We start from the raw sequence: 19,451 nt of genomic DNA, 5'->3' as shown, positions 1-19,451 counted from the left end.
CACAAAGGGCAAAAGAGGGAGGCTGACAAGGCAGAGTGATTCTGCAGTGCGGGATAGACCGACATCATTAGTCCCAGTCAGTTTTGAGCCATGAGTCGCTAAAGCTACAGGATGAGGCACAAAGCGGTTCGGCAGAAGAGACTTTTGACCTTTGACTGAACACGCTGAAATTCAGATTTCCAACAGGAGACAGGAAGAGCTACTTGTACTCAACCCATGCCATCCCGCCTTGCCAACTGTCATGCACTCGTGAGTTTAACTCTAAAAACCTACGTATATCCAGGAGGGATGTCTGTGACTGCGGCTGGATAAGTTTAAGAGCCTAAGTTCAACACTTGAGTGTTTAATCTGTCCTTACTGCACAGTTCGACAGGGAAGAAAATCGCAGTTCTACCATAAAGCAACTGGCTGGAGTTATATAGAAAGAGTTATAAAATGTTTCTTTTTAATGCAGGAACGTCTACACTGCAATTTATGTAATTATTTTTCCTTTGCAGCAACAGACTAGCGTTTATATCTAGCAGAATGCGGTCTAACTCAACCCAGACTTAACATCACAACGAAAACAGGTCTACACTGCCATCTAGTGCACAACAAGAGAACAACAACGTGATGTTTGATTAATGAACAAACGGTTCTTTTGAACTGCTTATTTGAATCATTCGTTTGAACCGATTCGCAACGTGTTTGGAAATCACTCGACATTAGTAAAACAACGACATTAAAGATTAAACCCTCTCACTCATAACAACACCAAAAATTGTGGGCAGGGAACATTTGTGATTCAAACGAATCGAGAGTCGTGTTGAATCAGTTAAGGTGAACAGAATCTAGTAATCAAGGATTCTTGTACAGTAGCATTACCTGTTCTGTTATAAAACCACACCACCAATTTTTATAGAAACTTTGTCCACTTTTATTTCTTAAAACATCTTTATAAAAACACAAATATAAAATGAATGGGTAGTTCCACTGTGAATTCTTTTTTTTACATAGGTAATTTGCACATTACAAAGCCACCTTCTATGAAAAACATGATATATAATTGCAATTTTCTTTTAACACAATTTTTGAAGAGTAAAATCCAAAAGGGGAAGGAAGCTAAAAACAAGGCAAAATAAAAGACATGAAGAAAACCAATAGAAAATGAAAAAGAGAAGAGCACGAGTCAGCTCGAAAAAAGGAAAGGAAAATGCATCACTGTATTTGCGAGTATGTGGGACAGTGACAGAAAGAGCGATAAAGAAAGACGAAAAGGGAATGACAAAGAATGATAATAACAGCAAAAAAGACAGAAAGAATGAGGGAGAGAGCCCTAAAGACTGAAATGAAGAAAGGACATAGGCTATCTGCTATTTGAGAAGGGCTCGGTAGAGCAGTTGTGAGTGGCTGGTGCTTCTCTCGTTCTCTAGACAGAAGAGCAGATCCCTGAGGTTTACACGCGTGATGCGCTGGCGAGTGTACTGCCTCGACGCTCCTGCATTTAAGCCCCCGGATGCACTCGCGCACAAACCTGAGCCCTGTCAACACACACACATGAACTTAGACAATGATGCTAATCTGTCTGAACTAATATTTTATTACTAACGTTGGTAGATTGAACAAGTAGGAATAATTTAATAGTAAAAGTTCTGAGGAAGAAATAAAAATAAGTGGAATTTTACAAAAACAAAACAAAAAAAAAAGATTTCTTGCAACAAAACTAGTCATTTTATTCTCTCTGAAAAATGTAAACGAAAATATATTGTATAAAAAATACATAGCATAATATGGAATATTATATATACTGTATAAAAAATATAATATATATTATATAATTTAATATAAACAGAAATATATAAAGAAATATCAAATATTTTTCTCTGAAAAAAAGTGATACTATCCTGTAATATTATAGTAATGTAATATAAATATATAAACTTAAAATAAAAATGAATAACATTATATAGAATTATATTTTTTAAATGTTTTCAAATTCTGAAGTTAATATCATGACATAAATTATACACAAATAATAAGAAATAAATCCTACATTCCTTGTCAGTTTTTTTCTCTAAAGAACGTAAACGAAAATATATTGTAATATAAAATAAAAATAAATTACAGCATGGAATTATTTTTTAAATATTTCTAGAATTGTTTTTAAATATGAATGATTATATAATTTACTAAAAACATCAAATATTTTTCTCTGAAAAAAAGTGAATGACACTGTATTGTAATATAATATAAATCTAACATATAGTATATAAATACATATAAATTTATTTATGTACATATGATAAACATCTATAATATATATATATATATATATATATATATATATATATATATATGTATGTGTGACCCTGGACCACAAAACCAGTCATAAGTAGCACAGGTATATTTGTAGCAATAGCCAACAGTATACTGTATGGGTCAAAATTATTGATTTTTCTTTTATGCCAAAAATCATTAGGATATTAAGTAAAAATCATGTTCCACAAAGATATTTTGTAAATTTCCTACACTACATATATCAAAACTTAATTTTTAATCAGTAATATGCATTGCTAAGAACTTCATTTAAACAACTTTAAAGGTGATTTTCTCAATATCTAGTTTTGTTTTTTTTTTTTGCACCCACAGATTCTTAATTTTTTTAAATATTTCAACCAAATATTGTCCTATCCTAACAAACTATACATCAAAGCTTATTTATTCAGCTTTCAGCTGGTTTTGTGGTCCAGGGTCAAATGTAGTATTTATATAAAATTGCAAGACTAAAATATTATATCATTATTTAAATCTAACATTTACCGCAATTATTTTTCTGAGAAGTGATGATAATATATTGTAATATATAAAAATATAAATAAAAATAAATAACATGATATTGATTTTTTTTAATACATTTTTAAATTTGTGAGTTTTTCTGTGGAAAATGTGAATGATAATATAACAAAATAAAAATAAATAGCATGATACTTGAATTCATACATAAAAAATGGCTGTGTGACCACACCTTTAGACCTTCCTATCTGCCATTTGTGACAATCTGAGAGCCTTGAAGCACAACCTGACATCTCAAACCTGCCCAACAGGTGCTAAATGATCTAGAGAGGGTGCAAAGAGGGACAGAAGGAGATGAGGAGGAGGGCAGCAAACTGCCAGGGTGAGATGTTCGGTACCTCTGCGTCAGTCCCAAGTGAAGGAGAATCCAGTTTTCTTTTCTTTCTGGGCCCGATAGCCGCCAACGCCGTCAAGTTGGCATCTCTCTGTCGAATCTGTGCCAATTCCTGCTGCTGCATCTGTAGCCACACACACACATCAGCTCTGACCCATAATCAAACACAATGGTCCTCTGACAAGATAAACATCTCAAGTGTGCCATCTTACCTCTTTGGCCTTCTGTTTCAGCCGCAGCTGCTCGGGGTCCTCTTGTCGCGAGCGTGACTGCAAAACATAAATAGCAATTAGAGAGGATCAACAGTCAAAACACAGACGCATCTGCTGGAATCAAATGAATATGGACAAATTAAGGCTGTCAATCAATTCAAATATTTAATCGTGATTAATTTCATGTTTGGTTTTGTTTTAAATTCCAGTTTAAGAAAAGAACGAGTAATTATGAGGTCTTGCGATTTGTGTGGATTAAACGAGTGCATATAAATATAGAAAGGGTAAATTCATAAAAGTGCTCTTTACTCTCACGAAAAAAAGTTGCACACGAATAATGTAATTTTAATAATGTACACTTACTGTCTTATGCTTACCAAGGCTGCATTTATTTGTTCAAATACAACAAAAACAGAAATATTATCAGAATTTAACATTTCCTATTTCAAAATGTAATTTATTCCTGTGATAGTACACCTGAATTTTCAAAAGCCATTATTTTAGTGTATAGGATCTTTCAGAAATCATTATAACATGCTCATGCTCAAGAGATATTTTATATTTTATTAATACTGAAGGTTTAGTGTAAAACGTGATAAAATAGAAAGTACAAAAGAACAGCATCTGTTTGACTTTGTCACTTCTTTTTCTTTAATGATCAGTTTAATGCAATAAAATAATAAAAAAAAGAGAAAACAAAAAAACCCATACTGTTTTGAACTGTAGTATACATGTATAAAGACGTTTTTTTGCAGAGAGAAGTTTAACTTTGACAAGGCAGAATTCAAAAAGAATCTTGAAATGTAGCAAACAACAATCAACATCAATAAAGAAATCATCATCATACCAAATTACAACCAATCATAAGCCTACATTCCTCCATGTTTCACTTGTACAATTTCTTTACTTCTGTCTAACGATACTGCATTGATACTTCAAGTATCACTTTTTTATTATTATTTGTGATCATTTATATATAACTTCCTACAACTCAAGTGGTACTGGACTAAAGCAGTGTTCATTTTGACAGCAAATGTTGATTTAGGTTTAGTCATAGTCTTTGGACTAAAACGCCATTTAGTTTTAGTCAGATTTTACTCATCTGAACTGTTTTAGTCTTAGTCTAGTTTTAGTCGACAAATATAATAAGACTAAAATCTAATGGGTTTAGTTACAGTGTAATGCATTTATTAAGCATTTCTATCCACCTTATTTTTCAGTGCGGAAGTAAGCTGTTTTCTGGTAATGTGTCAGACGTCCAGTTCATAATCCATCATAGGGAAATAACGAGAAGAATATAAAACAGTTTGCACTACAAACCAGTGTGTTCATAATTAAGATAATACATTAAAATAATATTGTAAGACACACCGGTTTGCAATATCAAGCAGCAAAACAAGCTTATTATGCAGCTAAAAATAGCTGGAATCTCTGTGCAGTGTAAACAATGAGTGATGTATAAGAGCTGATTGCTTCTGGTGCTTGCGTATACTACGCCGGAGCGTGTACAGTGGTGAATCAGAGGCAAAAAATGATATAAATACTGTTCAGTTTTTCGCACAAACCGATCGTTTCGTGTCGTATCGTCACGAGTCGCAGGGTTTAATTTGGTTTTGTTTGTGTATGTTTTTTTACTCTCAAAGTTTTGGTAGCCACTGACTGTCATTATATGAGTGACAGACTACAACGGTTTGAGTTGAAAATCTTCGTTTGTGTTCTATTGAAGAAACAAAGTCACCTACATCTTGGATACCCTGGGGGTAAGCAGATAAACAGCAAATTTTCATTTTTGGGTGAACTATCCCTTAACACTGGACTAAAGTGAAACAAGAGAGACTGATAAAATACTGCAGATCCCTCTCTCCCAGACAAACAGAGTCGTGTTTTATGCTCAATAAAACAAGTATCCTATTTAAAAATAAAATAACGGCATTAATCATAGTTAATGATTCGCAAGCATCAACAGCCCTCGTAAAAATCAAATCCACTGCAGTGAGAGAATTTTGGAAGACTAAACCTGAACTTAAATCGATGATCAGAACCTCTAGCCAGTGGTGGTATTAGAGGTGTGTGTGTGTGTGTGTGTGTGTGTGAGAGAGTATGACTGGAGGTGGTTTACTAACCTTAGCTGCCTTCATTAAAATTTCTCTCTCCTGTTCCTCTTTCTTCTGTTTCTCCAACTGGTCAAGTTGCTCAAAGAACTTGAGCTGAGAGCGAACATCCTCCACCTGCTCGTACCGACTATCCTCCTGCACACACATCATTAACATTACACACAGCCTTACAGGCTCAAAACAAAAACTGGCACCCAAAGGATGAAACGCTTTTAAGATCGAAAACCACAATAGCCTCTGGATTCACAATTTCAATTCTGACATAAAGGAAACATATCCAGAGTTTGGCAAAGAATAAAAAATGTGTTACTATCAATATAGTATAACAATCTAGCCCAACCTGGTGAGCAGACTTGCCTTGTAAGTCATGTTCTTTTGCTGGGCGATCAACGAGACCTTCTCTAGAAGGTTTTGCAGTCTCTGTTGAGTGGCGTGAGAGACGATGTTCACCACCTCGGGACCCAGCTCTGTCACTCCAAACCTTTGGCCTGACCACATAGATGACAACAACTATTAGCTCTGGTAAAACAGTACATTTTAGTAAAATCTAACATAACCAGAAGTCTCACCTATCTCTAGTATCTTGTGCTGTAGCATGCTGGCGGAAAGGAAAGCTTCATCTTTACAAGACCGCGTGACGGCGCCAACCAGCTCCGAGTTGGTGGCCAGGATACGTGCGCTCTCCTCCGAAAGATTAACGCCTGCCATTGAGGCCACGTCATTAATGTCGTCATCATCCCTGTACAGATTTAGATATACGGGAATATATGTTAGAGTTTGAGAGTTGGAAAACTGACTTACTGACATTGCATAACTGCTCTAATGAAATTGACCACACTTCCAAGTGTATAAAAGTATATACTCTGCCGTTTGAAAGTTTGCTCAGCAAGGCTGCATTTACTTGATCAAAAATACAGAAAAAACAGCAATATTGTGAAATATTATTACAGTTTAAAATAATGTTTTTTTTTTTAATATATTTTAAAATATAATTTATTCCTATGACGCAAAGCTGAATTTTTATCAGCCATTACTCCAGTCATCGTCACATTATCCTTCAGAAATTATTCTAATATACTAATTTATTACTTATATTACAATGTTGGAAACAGTTGTGATGCTTAATATTTTTTTGGAACCTGTGATAATTTTTTCAGGATTCTTTAATAAATAGCTAGTTTAAAAGAACAGCATTTATTCAAAATAGAAGTCTTTCCTATAACATTTTTAAATCAATTTAACACATCCTTGGCGAATTAAAGTATTGATTTCTTTCAAAAAAAGACAGAATAAAAAATTTACTGACCACAAGCTTTCAAATGGAAGCTTATATTGTTACAAAATATATGTTTTTTTTAAATAAATGCTGTTCTTTTTAACTTTTTATTTATTAAAGAGTCCTAAAGTTTCACAGGTTCCAACAACTGTTTTCAACAACAATAATAAATCAGCATATTTAAAATGATTTTTAAAGGATCACGTGACATTGAAAACTGGAGTAATGGCTGATGAAAATTCAGCTTTGCATCACAGGAATAAATTACATTTTAAAATAAATTCACACAGAAAAGAGGAATTTAACATTAAAATAATATTTCACAGTACTGTTTTTCTGGATTTTTGATCAAATGCAGCTTTGATAAGCATAATAAACTTCTTAAAAAAAAAAAAATCTTAATAATCCCAAACCTTTAAACGTCAGTGTAATACATCTGTGTAATATATCCATTAATAAATTTAAATGAATATGCTGAACTCTTAAAAGGTAAATTATTTTTTAGAATTCATAGTACAGTGTTGTTGAAAAGAAATAAATTGAATTACCTAAAATAAAACTGAAATGAAATAAAAATATTAAATAAAACTTTAAAAATGTCACAAAGTATAAATGTTGGTTTGACAACTAACTGAAAATAAAATTAAGTACTAAAATTACTAAAATTAAATAAAGTTAAACAGAAATATTTATAAAAAAATAATAATAATAAAATAAAGTGACAAAACCACAACAAAATTACTAAAACTTAAAATGAAATATAAAAATTATAAAATAAAATACAAAACATAAAATAAAATATAAAAATAATAGACATTAAAATATGTGTTCACTAATTCACAAATTAAAATAATAATAATAATAATAGTAGTAGTATAAAAATAATACTTAAATAACATTGGTAAAATTAATATTACACTGTTACGTGACTCATGATCATGATAATGGCACTGTAATTGCCACACAAACTATTGCATACACTTGAAGAAAATGCAAAATATTTTCAATCACAATCAGTTTAGCCAAACTTTGTGTGTTGTTGTGCACAATATCTTGGTGGGTAAACATTGCTGTTAGAAAAGTTAAATAAATACAACACAAACCTGAAAGTTCCTCCAGCACCATCCTTTGTTTTATTCTTTTGAGCTAATGCTACAGACATGGAGCCCGGAGCCAGTTTAGGGCTGCTCATAACACCCTGCTTCACAGCGACTGGACGAGAGACAGAGAGAGGTTACGTTTTGTGTCATTATACTATGAAACACAAAGCAGACATTAATGGATGTGACAGGCACACTCACCTGTCTGGATCTGTTTGAGCTGCACCTGAGGCTGACCCACCACTATGTGGCTGTGGGGTTGACCCCTGAGCGTCACCATGGGAGTGGTTGTCAGGGTAACCTGAGGGGGCTTCACTATTGCCCCCTGCTGTGGAGGCTGCAATACCTAAACAACATACATGAATGAATGAATTAATGAATTTGACATTATCGAGTATACTGCAAAAATCAAACAAAAACACACCTAGAGAATGCACGCATACACTAAGATGTAGGTTAGAACACATTTACAGTTCATGCTTTCACTGCATGATTTAGCTTATTAAAATCAGGGCTTTACTGTGTTTCAGTCACACTAGCGGTTGAAAAATACTGTGTGCGTTTATGAAAAAATATTTCGGAGCAGCAGTGCGACTGACCCGATCAGCATATTTGTGTTTGCGCTGAGGGAAGCTTCAAAGGTTTCTATGTGTTTTTGCAACATTGAGTAATGCATCACAGATATATCTCACCAATCCTTTCATAAACAAAGTGTGGAGAAAGTGTAAATAAGAGATTGATTGTGCAGTGTAGAGAGCTTTGCTGATTATAATGGAACTTTGTGAGATGAACTAAGATGAGTGACAGCTTTTAATGATTTTTAAGGGAGTTTGTAAATGAGATATTGATTTAATACAACAGTTAAATAAACAAGAAGTTAATATTAAGTGACTTACATTGTCTGACTATAACACTATTGCCTGATTTTGCTCTATTTCGTCATCAAAAATAGTTTGAAACAAGTCACAACTGAGCTGCTGCACACCTCTATTCAAACAGATGTTTTGTTTATGATTGAACGTGCATTTTTAAACGAATCTAGTGAGTCAAGTATTCCTGAATGAATCAGCCGTTCGAATGAATCAAATGAATGAATGATTCATTTATTAAATCAGTGACTTGGCGCCACCTACTGGCAGTTTTAGTTTCATTTTTAAAGTATCTTTTCAGTTATTTAAATAATTTAATACTTCTATATTCAAAATTTTATATTTAAAACATTAATCTCAACATGAATTTATGAATTTGATTGCACCCACGCCACCTCTGAGCCTCATTAAACATTAAAATACACCTACAAGCCACTTTTGCGTTCTTCTGTGCCACCTCTGTAGTACAATTAATTTTATTAATTTTATTAATACCGATTTCAAAACTTCTTCTACTTGATCTTATTCTGTTGTTTTAATAAGAAATTTTCAAAAGCTTATCAAATACATATTTTTAAAAATTTGACAAAAGATGACATACTTTTAATAAAGTTTGAAAAATGCCCTGTAAAACGTCCCTGTAAATCGTTTTAAGGAGTCAAATATCACCTCGTAGTGGGAAGGCTAATTTTTAATCAGATTTTTGATTAGAAGGTGCTCCTTTTGACTGTGCTACTAAAAGGAAAAGTAAGTGCAGAGTCCTGTAAAATACAATTAAAATTCCCACAAAATTCAAGATAAGGGGGGAAAAATGTCCCTGTATGACTTTTTTACATTTATATCATCTGATATAAATATATAACATTACACAAAGAGTGACGTTTTTCTCCAAATATCAGCACAATTGCAAAGGACTGCATTTTTGACACAAGTTAGTTCTTATTTTTGCTGTATTTCAACAACAAAAATTGTTTCAAACAAAGCCACAGCAGAATTGTTTTGCGTCTCTGAGTAAAACACGACAGTGTTTCATCACTGAATCACATGCAGTGATTTGCCACCGTTTTAGCGATTTTAGTTGTTTTTAAAAGTATATTTTCATTTCAGATGCATAATCTGGGCCACCTCTGCATTGCAAACAAATTTTGTTGATACTGATTTCATTTGATTAGTAACAGTCCTATAGTGTCTTACTATTTGAATTTATTGATTACATTTAAGGATTTGACACTAAATATAATGCATGCATCTAATTATGTTCATAAAAAAAAAATGGCTTTACAAAGATAAAAATTCCCATAAAGGTAAAAAAAAATCTATTTAATCTTATTGGAAAAGTTTTGTGTGATTACTGTTACTGCAAACTGAATATGAAGAACATCAAAAGCTTTGGGAATCAGCTGTCCATGGTAGTCTTAAACCTGCCAAAATGCCAGCACAATAACACGCTAAGCAAAATATTGTCTAATTATTATTGACAAAATCAATTATTGCAAAACCCTAAAACGCAGACATTCAAGAAACGTTATCAAAACTGTCATAAAAATAATTTAGTTCCTTATAAAGTTTCCTTTGTCAATATTATCACGCACAAAAATCCCTTTTTGCCACCAACAGTCAGCATTCTACACCAGTGTGTAAGAAACATCAGTTAGTTATAATAGTATGCATATGATGTTTTCTTTTATATTAATTGACACAGCTGACACAGTGATTCTTTTAACTTTGCCACAAGGCAAATACAGGCATGATCATTCAACATCATTTAAACTATGTACTAAAGCAATTAAACTGCAATCATTTAGCTCAGTGTAAATTAAGACTAAACACCTCATTCTACCTGTTATGTGCTGTTAGCATTAATAATCCCAACAGTGTCCTCGCACCTCACTAAACAGCACATCAGGTAAATTATGCATGTAGATCTGTGTTTACCAGAGAGGCAGTCTGGCTGGAGTTGCTGAGGGCAGGCTGGATGAGCGTGCGAGGGGCCGTGGCGGTGGCACCGGCGGTGTTGGTGCTAGTCAGCACCACGGCGGACGCCTGGAGGGCCTGGCTCTGCTGGATGAAGGCCGTGGAGTCAGGAGTGAGCTGTCTCAGAGCTGGAAGACTCCTCTGAGGAAAAACATGGAAAAGGAGGGATTCATTGTGGGAAATAGGAAATATAATAACTGCCATATAAGCAAATAACGATTCCATGCAACTCCATTTGCACTACGCGTCTTACGCAGGCGGTGTGAATGTTGCAATGTGTTAACAACCACCGAAATGAACATTCTCCTTATGTCTGCTTTGTGAAACAGGCCTAAAAACAATCTTGCTCAACAAACAGTGTGCATAAACTTCATCTCATTTCGCTTTTAAATGATTTTCCCTCCAATTAGTAGACACTTATTAAATCAATAAATGTTAATTACAGCATAATTACCTGGTTCCTGTACCTGTAATACAACTACACATTAAAACTGAATTACATTAATTTAGTTGCATTTAAGTTCTTTACCTTAAGGAAAGGCACTAGGTAAGGCTGAGGAGAGGAGTTGAGCTCTTTGTAGAGCCTGCTGGTGAACTCCTCTGCTTCAATCGTCCCTTCCTGAGGAGACAAACACCAAAAACAACTCACACATAGCATATTTTAGCATATTTAGAGGTTTCTATATCCCGTGATTAAGCACTAACACAGTGGGTTCAAATGTCTGAGAAATGTCTTATTTAATAATGTTAAACCAAAAAAAAAGTTATGGTTTGAAATGAAAAATAAATGTGTAAGATTCTTTACTTGGTCTATTTAACTAAGCAAATTTGTGACAATGAGCATCTGAACACATTAAAAGTCAGACTGTATCCAGTAAAGCACATCATGATCGTCAGGTTATACACAAACTTCATGAGTTCATGTTGCTCAAGTACATTTTCTGCAGGCAAACAATATAATGAATTATTCGGATATTCATATTAATTTTTTATTACACTTTTTAATCAAATTGTTATGCTGCTAATATATTTTTTCCCGTAACACTTTATTTTAAGGTGTCCTTGTTACACGTTACATGTACTTACTATTATAATAACAATGAATTATGCATAATTACATGCAAGTAATCCTAAGCCAAACCCTAATCTAAACCGTAATCATATAGTAAGTACATGTAGTTAATTAATATTACTCAGTACTTACATTTATAAATACACTGTAACAATGACACCTTATAATAAAGTAATCTTTTTCATTTATAAACGAAAAAAAAGTTCAATTGTACAAATTTTATAAATAATCTTAAAATATATAATTATTAAATGAATCAATTATTACATATTATACTAAACAGACACACATTAATACTTCTATTAAGCAAGGAACAGTAAACTGAGCAAAATAATCATGTTTTTCACTTAAAATATTAGGCAGCACAACTGTTTTCAATATCGATAATAGTAGTAAAATATTTCTTAAGCAAATCATCATATTAGAATGATTTCTGAAGGATGACACTGAAGACTGGAGTAATGGCACAGGAATAAATTATATTTAGAAATTTATTCAAATATAAAATGGGTAATATTTCACAAAAAATAATATTGTACATACACTGCCGTTCAAAGTTTGGAATCAGTAGATTTTTAATGTTTTTTAAATAAATAAATAAAAAAAAAAAGAAAGTATTTTCTGCTCATCAAGTCTGTGTTTATTTGATTAAAAACAGAAAAAAAAACTAATATTATGAAATATTATTGCAATTTAAAATTGTGGTTTTCCATTTTACTATACTTTAAAATGGAATTTAGTTTTGCGATGCAAAGGTGAATTTTCAGCATCCTTACTCAGTTTTCAGTGTCACGTGATGCTTCAGAAATCATTCTAATATGCTGATTTATTTTTTTTATTTTTTTTTTGGAACCTGTGATACTTTTTTCAGGATTGTTTGATGAATGAAATGTTTAAAAAGAACAGCATTTATTTAAAATATAAATCTTTTGTAATAATATACACTACTGTTCAAAGTTTGGGGTCAGTATTTTTTTTCCTTCTTTATTTAGAATCTAAATAAAGAAGTGCAAAGATGTGTTAAATTGATAAAAAGTGATAGAAAAGACTCATACTGTTAGAGAAATTCTATTTTTAATAAATGCTGTTCTTTTTAACTTTTACTCAAAGAATCTTGCAAAAATGATCACAAAATTAACACTGATAACAAAAGAAATAAATCAGCATATTAAGAATGATTTCTGAAGGATCGTGTGACACTGAAAACTGGAGTAATGGCTGATGCAAGTTCAGCTTTGCATCAAGGAAATAAATTATATTTTAAAGCATATTAAAACAGAAAACTGCTATTTTAAATTGCAATAATATTTCATAATATTAGTTTTTCTCCTGTTTATATAATCAAATAAACAGAACTTTCATGAGCATAAAATAATTATTTAAAAAATGTTAGAAATCGTAATGATTCCCAAACTTTTGAACAGCAGTGTAGTAAATACATACTGTACTGCATATGTGAGACTTTCTTCAAAACCATTTACAAAAAATCTCAAGACCTCAAACTTTTGAACAGTAGTATATAAAATAGAAGCATTTTCACGAATGGTCACAGACTTGGACCCCACTGCAGACTATGAAACACCCATTCAACAAAGTGGCAAAGTGAATCAGTTCGATTTAATTTTCACACACCATCATTTTAAAAAAAACAAAACCTTTAATTATAACAAAATGTCAGCATTTTTTCACAGAGTCAGAAACATGCAAACACACTCACCAGCAGGTTCTTGACCAGCTCTTTAACGTTGGCGACAGTCTCTGATGACTGCTTACCGCTAGTGGCCAGCTTTATCAGCGTGGACAAGAAGTTCCTACACTTCTTTACATTCTCCATCGTCTCCTAGAAAAAAGAAAAGTGACTGCATTAGCCCAACGTAGTTTTACCCCACAGCAGCTTAAGGTTATCTTGCATCTGTACCTTGGATACACACAAATGTTCAGGTTAATCAGACTGAATAGCATGAGCCTTGCATCAAATGGGGACATCAGGGGATTCCCACTCTGAGAACAGTTACTTCATTTAGGTTTGCACTGGGAAATCTCTTTAACCCATTATCGCCAGCCGTTAAAACATATATAACCTGGTCAGTTAACGGATCAGTTCAGAACCGTTTCTTCAGTTGTGAACCGGGTGTCTTTGTGTGACTGCTAAGTTAGCGCAGCCTCTCACCGTTGCCGAGGAGACGGTGGTCCCCGTGGCAGCAGTCACAGTCCTCTGGGCGGTTCCTGCCTGCACTGACAGCACTGCACCCACAGAGGAGGCCTGCTGACACACCAGAGAGAAGATAACAGCCACCTCAGAACTACACTTGATTCCTGTCATTTCTAAAGGGGCTGTTTGTACGTGATGTGCCTTCTATAGCTACCTGCACAGGTGGTCTCTGGAGTGTGGTAGTGGCCGTGCTGCTGGCTGTAGGAGAGCTCTGCTTTATGATGGTGGTAGGAGTCACCTGTCGGGCCATTAGAGGAGTTCCAGGTGCCTGCAAACATCAGACAGACATGAGTGAGCAAATGCTGACATGGGAAATGCATTAAAGAAATAAAAAAAAAAAAACAGAACCAGCTAGTTAATAGCCAACTTCGGCTCTACAATAAAGATGGTCTGATTTCCCAGTGACAGTGTGTGAGAGATTTTTGTTGCTAATTGATAAAACATCACGTGTTGCTACATTTTATGCTTTAAAACATTGTATTTATTGTATTTATAGTCTTAAAAGTATCAGTCAGAATGGATCAAAATTCTAAAACAAATCAGTAACATTTCATACAATATTCTACTGTTTCTGAACAATAGTGCATTTATGAATTTATACACATTTTGCAATGGAGTCACACTACTACTATGAAATAAGTTTATGAAAGAAGTCTCTTATGCTACTAAGATTGCATTTATTTAATCATAAATACAGTAAAAACAATAAAATTGTAATATAATATGAATTGTAAAGTAACTTTTAATATGTTGTAATATAATTCATTCCTGTGATGGTAAAACTGAATTTTTTGCAGCCATAACTACAGTCTCAGATCGCATCATTCTTTAGAAATCATTCTAATTTGCTGATTTGGTGCTCAAGAAACATGTATTATTATCAACATATTATTATCAATGTTGCTGCTCAGTATTTTGTGGAAACCTTGATACATATTTGTCATGATTCTTTGATGACTAAAACATTTAGATCAGCATTTACTTGAATTAACAAATATGTCTGTAACATTATAAATGTTTATGCTGTCACTTGCTGTTTTTGTTTGTTTGTTTGTTTGTTTGTTTTTATTCCAGTTTTATTTTTTCTAGACTCTGTTTTATGGTTAAATGCCAGTTCAGTTGAAAAAAAATATTAATCAAAAAGCATGTCTAATTAATTGAAATTATGAAGCTTACACAATTTAACAACAATGTATTAAAAGATTAACAAAAGTGTAATTTTTAATGTCCTATGAAATCTGTTTTACTTTTTTTCTCAAATTCAGCTTTATTTTTACCTAATACTATGTTTTCTATTAATTTTTTGTATTCCATTTTAATGGTTTCATTAAAATGTAATAATAAAAACCATGTCAAATTAAATGATTTTATAAAAAAATGTATTTATTATTAACTATTATTATTATTATTATATATTTTTTTCTTTTACTGTGTTGTGTATTTCCATTTTTCTGGTAAATAAATTCTGGTAAATAATTATTCTGGTAAATGTTCCTTAAAAAATATTTTTTTAACAATAATTTTATTAGTAGTACTATCATTACCTTAATATATTTCTATCACAGCAAGTTAAAACAAACTTTTAGTTTCTGTTTGTATATGAGTTTTTTCTAAAAAGAAACTGTAAAACGCTCATGAAGTGACTCAGTTCTAGAGATTATGTTCATGTGTTCATGTACTCATATATTGAGGTGGCAGAGACTGAAAACACTGCAAGTGTTGTGCATGCTTCAGTATGTGTGTAGTAAATGAGACTGAGCATTTTGATTTAATTGTACTGATCTAATTTTGATGTATTCATCCAAAATTGGCAAGTTCCGTGACATTTCGTGTTATACAGTAAATTCCATTTTTATGGCTGGATTCTGAGATTCTGTCCACATTTTCCACACTGTGGAAATCATACGGCCATAGTGTTGTTTAAAAAAGATATTAATCATATTTGTGGTGGAGTTAGTAAAACATTTGACAAGGCACGTGAACTGAATTTTTTCCTGACTTTCCAAAATCGTCACTGGCCCTATCACAAATATCAGCCAAACAGAAAAAAAAATGCTGTTGTTAAAAGCATGCACTTGTAATGACATATTATAACACAAGAAGCCTATATAACAATAAATGTATTTATTATTCCGCAGTCCTTCTGAAATATGTACTGCTGATGTCAGTTCAGTTCGGGGCGGTCAGAAGGCATTACCTGTGCAGAGGTGATCTGCCCAGGGGTGGTGCTGGTGGGGGCAGCAGGGCGGGCGGCCTGAGACTGGGCCTGCATCTGTGCCAACATCTGCTGTGGGATCATCAGTAACTGACCACTGTCACTACGCACCAACACCATACCTGCACACACAAGCATCACACATATAGAAAGGCTGACGTCACTTCCCATGTAAATTGTTATTCATTAGTGAGCTTTTCCTATTGATCTGACTGGAGTCAAGTCTGGCAACCGTGCCCTGCTTAGAGGCAAGAAGAATAAAGCACACAGTTGGTGGCCTATATTTGCAGAGCACACTGAGAACCCTACACACTCCGTCTCCGTTACCGTGTGAACCAACGGATGTGTTCCGAACAGAAACTGTTGGTCGGAGAATCCAGATGGCCTCTTGTAGAAAAATCTGTCAAGTATTCCGTCCAGCCAGACAACAGGCTTGTCAGAATGACCAGAGCATACAGTCAAAAGAGAAATCACTAGAAAACGTCAAGTGCATTTCCTGAAGCAAATACAATATGAATGTATGTTTTAAAAAAGATGCTGATGTAATACCACAACCGTTTCAAAGAAATTTTACGTACGCAAATGTGAAGTGTAACCGCTCCATAAAGGAGAAGAAAGGTAGAGAAGACAGAAGGAACTGAAAGAAGTATATATTAGCAAATAAAATTTATTACAAAATCACTGAGAGTTAGATTTAAACATTTTAGCACTGAAAGCAAATGGAAGAATCTCCGCTTTTAAGTAAAAGAATCATTTTTGCAAGCACTATAATAAATAGCCAAAACGTAAAAGGTAAAACACCTTAAAAATAGTTGATTTTAAGGCGGAAAAATCTCACTTGGAAGATAATGTTGATATAAACTTGCTTTCTAACTTATACTTTAAGGCAGAGTTTATGAAAAAAAAAAGCCATGTAAAAAAAGCCATGTAAAACCTGTAGGATGTTTTTTTTTCCTTCTGAGCACAAAAGGAGATGTTAAACAAAATGCAACTCTTTTTTTTCCCCATACAGTGAAAGTGAATGAAGCTGTCATTCTGCCTGACATCTCCTTTTGTGTTGTGCACAATAAAAAAAAAAGTTATGCAGGTTCGAAGGATATGCAATTCTAGGGAGAACTACACTTTATATACATTTCAGGAACTTTTAAGTGCTCTGCTGTTGTTGTATTCCATCACAACACGCGCGCAGGAGATCACAGATGGCTTCTGAAATCTCTTCAACTTCCTCTATTACACAAATTCACATCGGTGTACACACATTTCAGGGAGCGCTAGTACGAGTGAGGGTACCTGGAGGTAGCTGGATGTTCTGAATGTTCTGGCCCGGGGTGCTCTGAGGGACTCGGGGCGCTAACACCTGTGGCGCAATGGCCCTGATGGCAGGGTTCGATCCCGCTGCCGCCGCAACGGTTACCGGAGCTGCAGTTCTCGCGACCCCCTGCAAAACAGCCCCCTTGGCCACTCCAGGGCCGAGAGTCATGGTGCCGGCTGGCTGGATGATAGTTTTAGTAGCCTCGGACTTGCTCGCTGGGACAGAAGCAGGAGTCTGGTTCATCAAAAGAGGGGTCGTTGTTGTAGTAGCAGAAGTAGTAGTAGTACTAGTAGTAGTAGTTATTCCCGGGGTCGCTACATTGGCTACAGTCGCCGAAACGGTGGTGTTGTTATTATTACTCCCGTTAATAGTTAAACCTGTTCCAGCAGTTTGCATAGATGGCCTGACAACTGTCACTGAGGGTCCCGCACTAGATGCCGCGGATGCAGCCGCTGGAGGATTCCCGTACGAAGACTGTATCACTGTGCTTGGGCTAGGGGCGACAGTGACGTTTCCGTGTCCTTTGGCCACCCCGGGCCCGTTATTAACAACTGGGACAGAAGTTGAAGCGTCGTCTGAGGATGATGATGGGCCACTGGACACTGGAGTGCCGCTTTCAGTGTGCGGATCCATTGCATTGCCTCCGTTCAAAGTTTGCACTGTGGACGTCCCGATCAAAGTAGTTACCATAGCATTAAGAAACACTGGATCGCCTTAGCTGTCTTCCATCTGTGCCTCTGGCACATCAGTTCAGGAAGTTTGGCTTTTCATCCGCTTTTCCCTCCAGTTGCTTTTCTTAGGAACAAGCGTGAGTGCAGGGGAGTCTCGTGTCACAATGTCAATACAGATTTGACAAGCGCCCCTGTCACCTCAAGTCCACTAGTAACAATGCTCTTGGGAGAAATGATCATCTAACACACTTGAAGAGCAGCAGCTTTCATTATGTTCATATGTACGAGAGCTCGCAGAATGTCAACATTAGCTAGTTGAATTGCCTCTTTTCCCGGAGTCAGCGGGGTGATTTTCCGGCTGCCTGGGCGCTTACCTCAAACTTATTGTGACAAGATGTGGAAACGTCTAATCTAATACAACCTGAAGTATCGGTAAAAAGTTTCTTTCCCACTCTTTTAATACAGAAATCCTTATATAGCAGGTCAAAGCCTGCCGCCATCTTCGATGTGAACAGTGAGGAGCTTTGGACAAAATGACACTGCGCATGCGCGCAGAAGCGGAAACGTCATTACGCTGGACTTTTGTGGCGCCGCCATTGGTTGGCTCCCTGCGTGGAGGCGGGACATGGGAAACGTCAGTTGATTCTGGCGGAGCGCGGTCAGAGTCGGTCTGTCATCGAGAAAAGGGCCTTGTGAAGTTGAAAAACAATCGTTGATTTATGCGCAGATTGCTCTTGGGTACATCTAGAGGCACTCTTAGCTCTTATGTGTTGGTTGTAAAGCGTGTAGCGGCTATTCGGTCAACTTCACAGCGGGCTGTCTTCCCCCAAGATGGCCCCGTGTTTTGAAGCGTCTGTGTTGAAAGCGTGAAAAGGCGCCACACCTCTGCCAGCGTGACTGGCCATAGAGGGCACGCGTGCAACTGCAGCCATAGTTCACAGGGTTCCTGCTCAACCCCATTTCACTTACAGTATCCGCACGCTTCGTTACATGGTGTATGTTTGCAATTGCTTTTAATCCTCTGTTGCACTGTGTTGACTAAAAATGTAAAATGTCTTAACTCTGCAAGCGCGTTATGCATATGGCAACTAGATGAATTGAATGAAAAGCTTTTTTCTTTCTCAGACAGTGTCCATGTGCTTAGTAATTTTCATGTAATAAGCATTTAATGCCATATTTATTAGGAATTGCTTGAACATTGAAAGTGGTATAAATAGTTTAGAATATTGCTGTCATGTTTTAAAGCACTTTTAATAAT

At 35.0% G+C, this 19,451-nt stretch overlaps 1 protein-coding gene across 2 annotated transcripts; it reads right to left on the bottom strand.

Moving 5' to 3' along the window:
• Positions 1 to 754: 754 nt before the first annotated feature.
• Positions 755 to 19,015, bottom strand: taf4a (TAF4A RNA polymerase II, TATA box binding protein (TBP)-associated factor). 2 transcript variants are annotated; one of them, XM_051122647.1, is made up of 15 exons: positions 17,501 to 19,015; positions 16,193 to 16,332; positions 14,150 to 14,263; positions 13,954 to 14,049; positions 13,501 to 13,623; positions 11,241 to 11,330; positions 10,673 to 10,852; positions 8,070 to 8,214; positions 7,872 to 7,980; positions 6,062 to 6,231; positions 5,850 to 5,980; positions 5,502 to 5,627; positions 3,379 to 3,435; positions 3,171 to 3,290; positions 755 to 1,520 (listed from the first exon to the last, which is right to left on the bottom strand). In XM_051122647.1, the coding sequence occupies exons 1-15, from the start codon at positions 18,210 to 18,212 to the stop codon at positions 1,353 to 1,355; spliced, it is 2,481 nt and encodes an 826-aa protein (XP_050978604.1). In that variant the 5' UTR covers positions 18,213 to 19,015; the 3' UTR covers positions 755 to 1,352. The 2 variants fall into 2 exon arrangements, with proteins under 2 accessions (XP_050978604.1, XP_050978606.1); XM_051122649.1 differs by having other exon boundaries at positions 756 to 1,520; positions 13,954 to 14,046; positions 17,501 to 19,014.
• Positions 19,016 to 19,451: the final 436 nt, after the last annotated feature.

The sequence above is a fragment of the Labeo rohita genome, chromosome 11, assembly GCF_022985175.1.
Source record: "Labeo rohita strain BAU-BD-2019 chromosome 11, IGBB_LRoh.1.0, whole genome shotgun sequence".
Classification (NCBI taxonomy): domain Eukaryota; kingdom Metazoa; phylum Chordata; class Actinopteri; order Cypriniformes; family Cyprinidae; genus Labeo; species Labeo rohita.
Note: the sequence above shows the minus strand (reverse complement) of the source record. Positions and strands in the feature narration are given on the sequence as shown.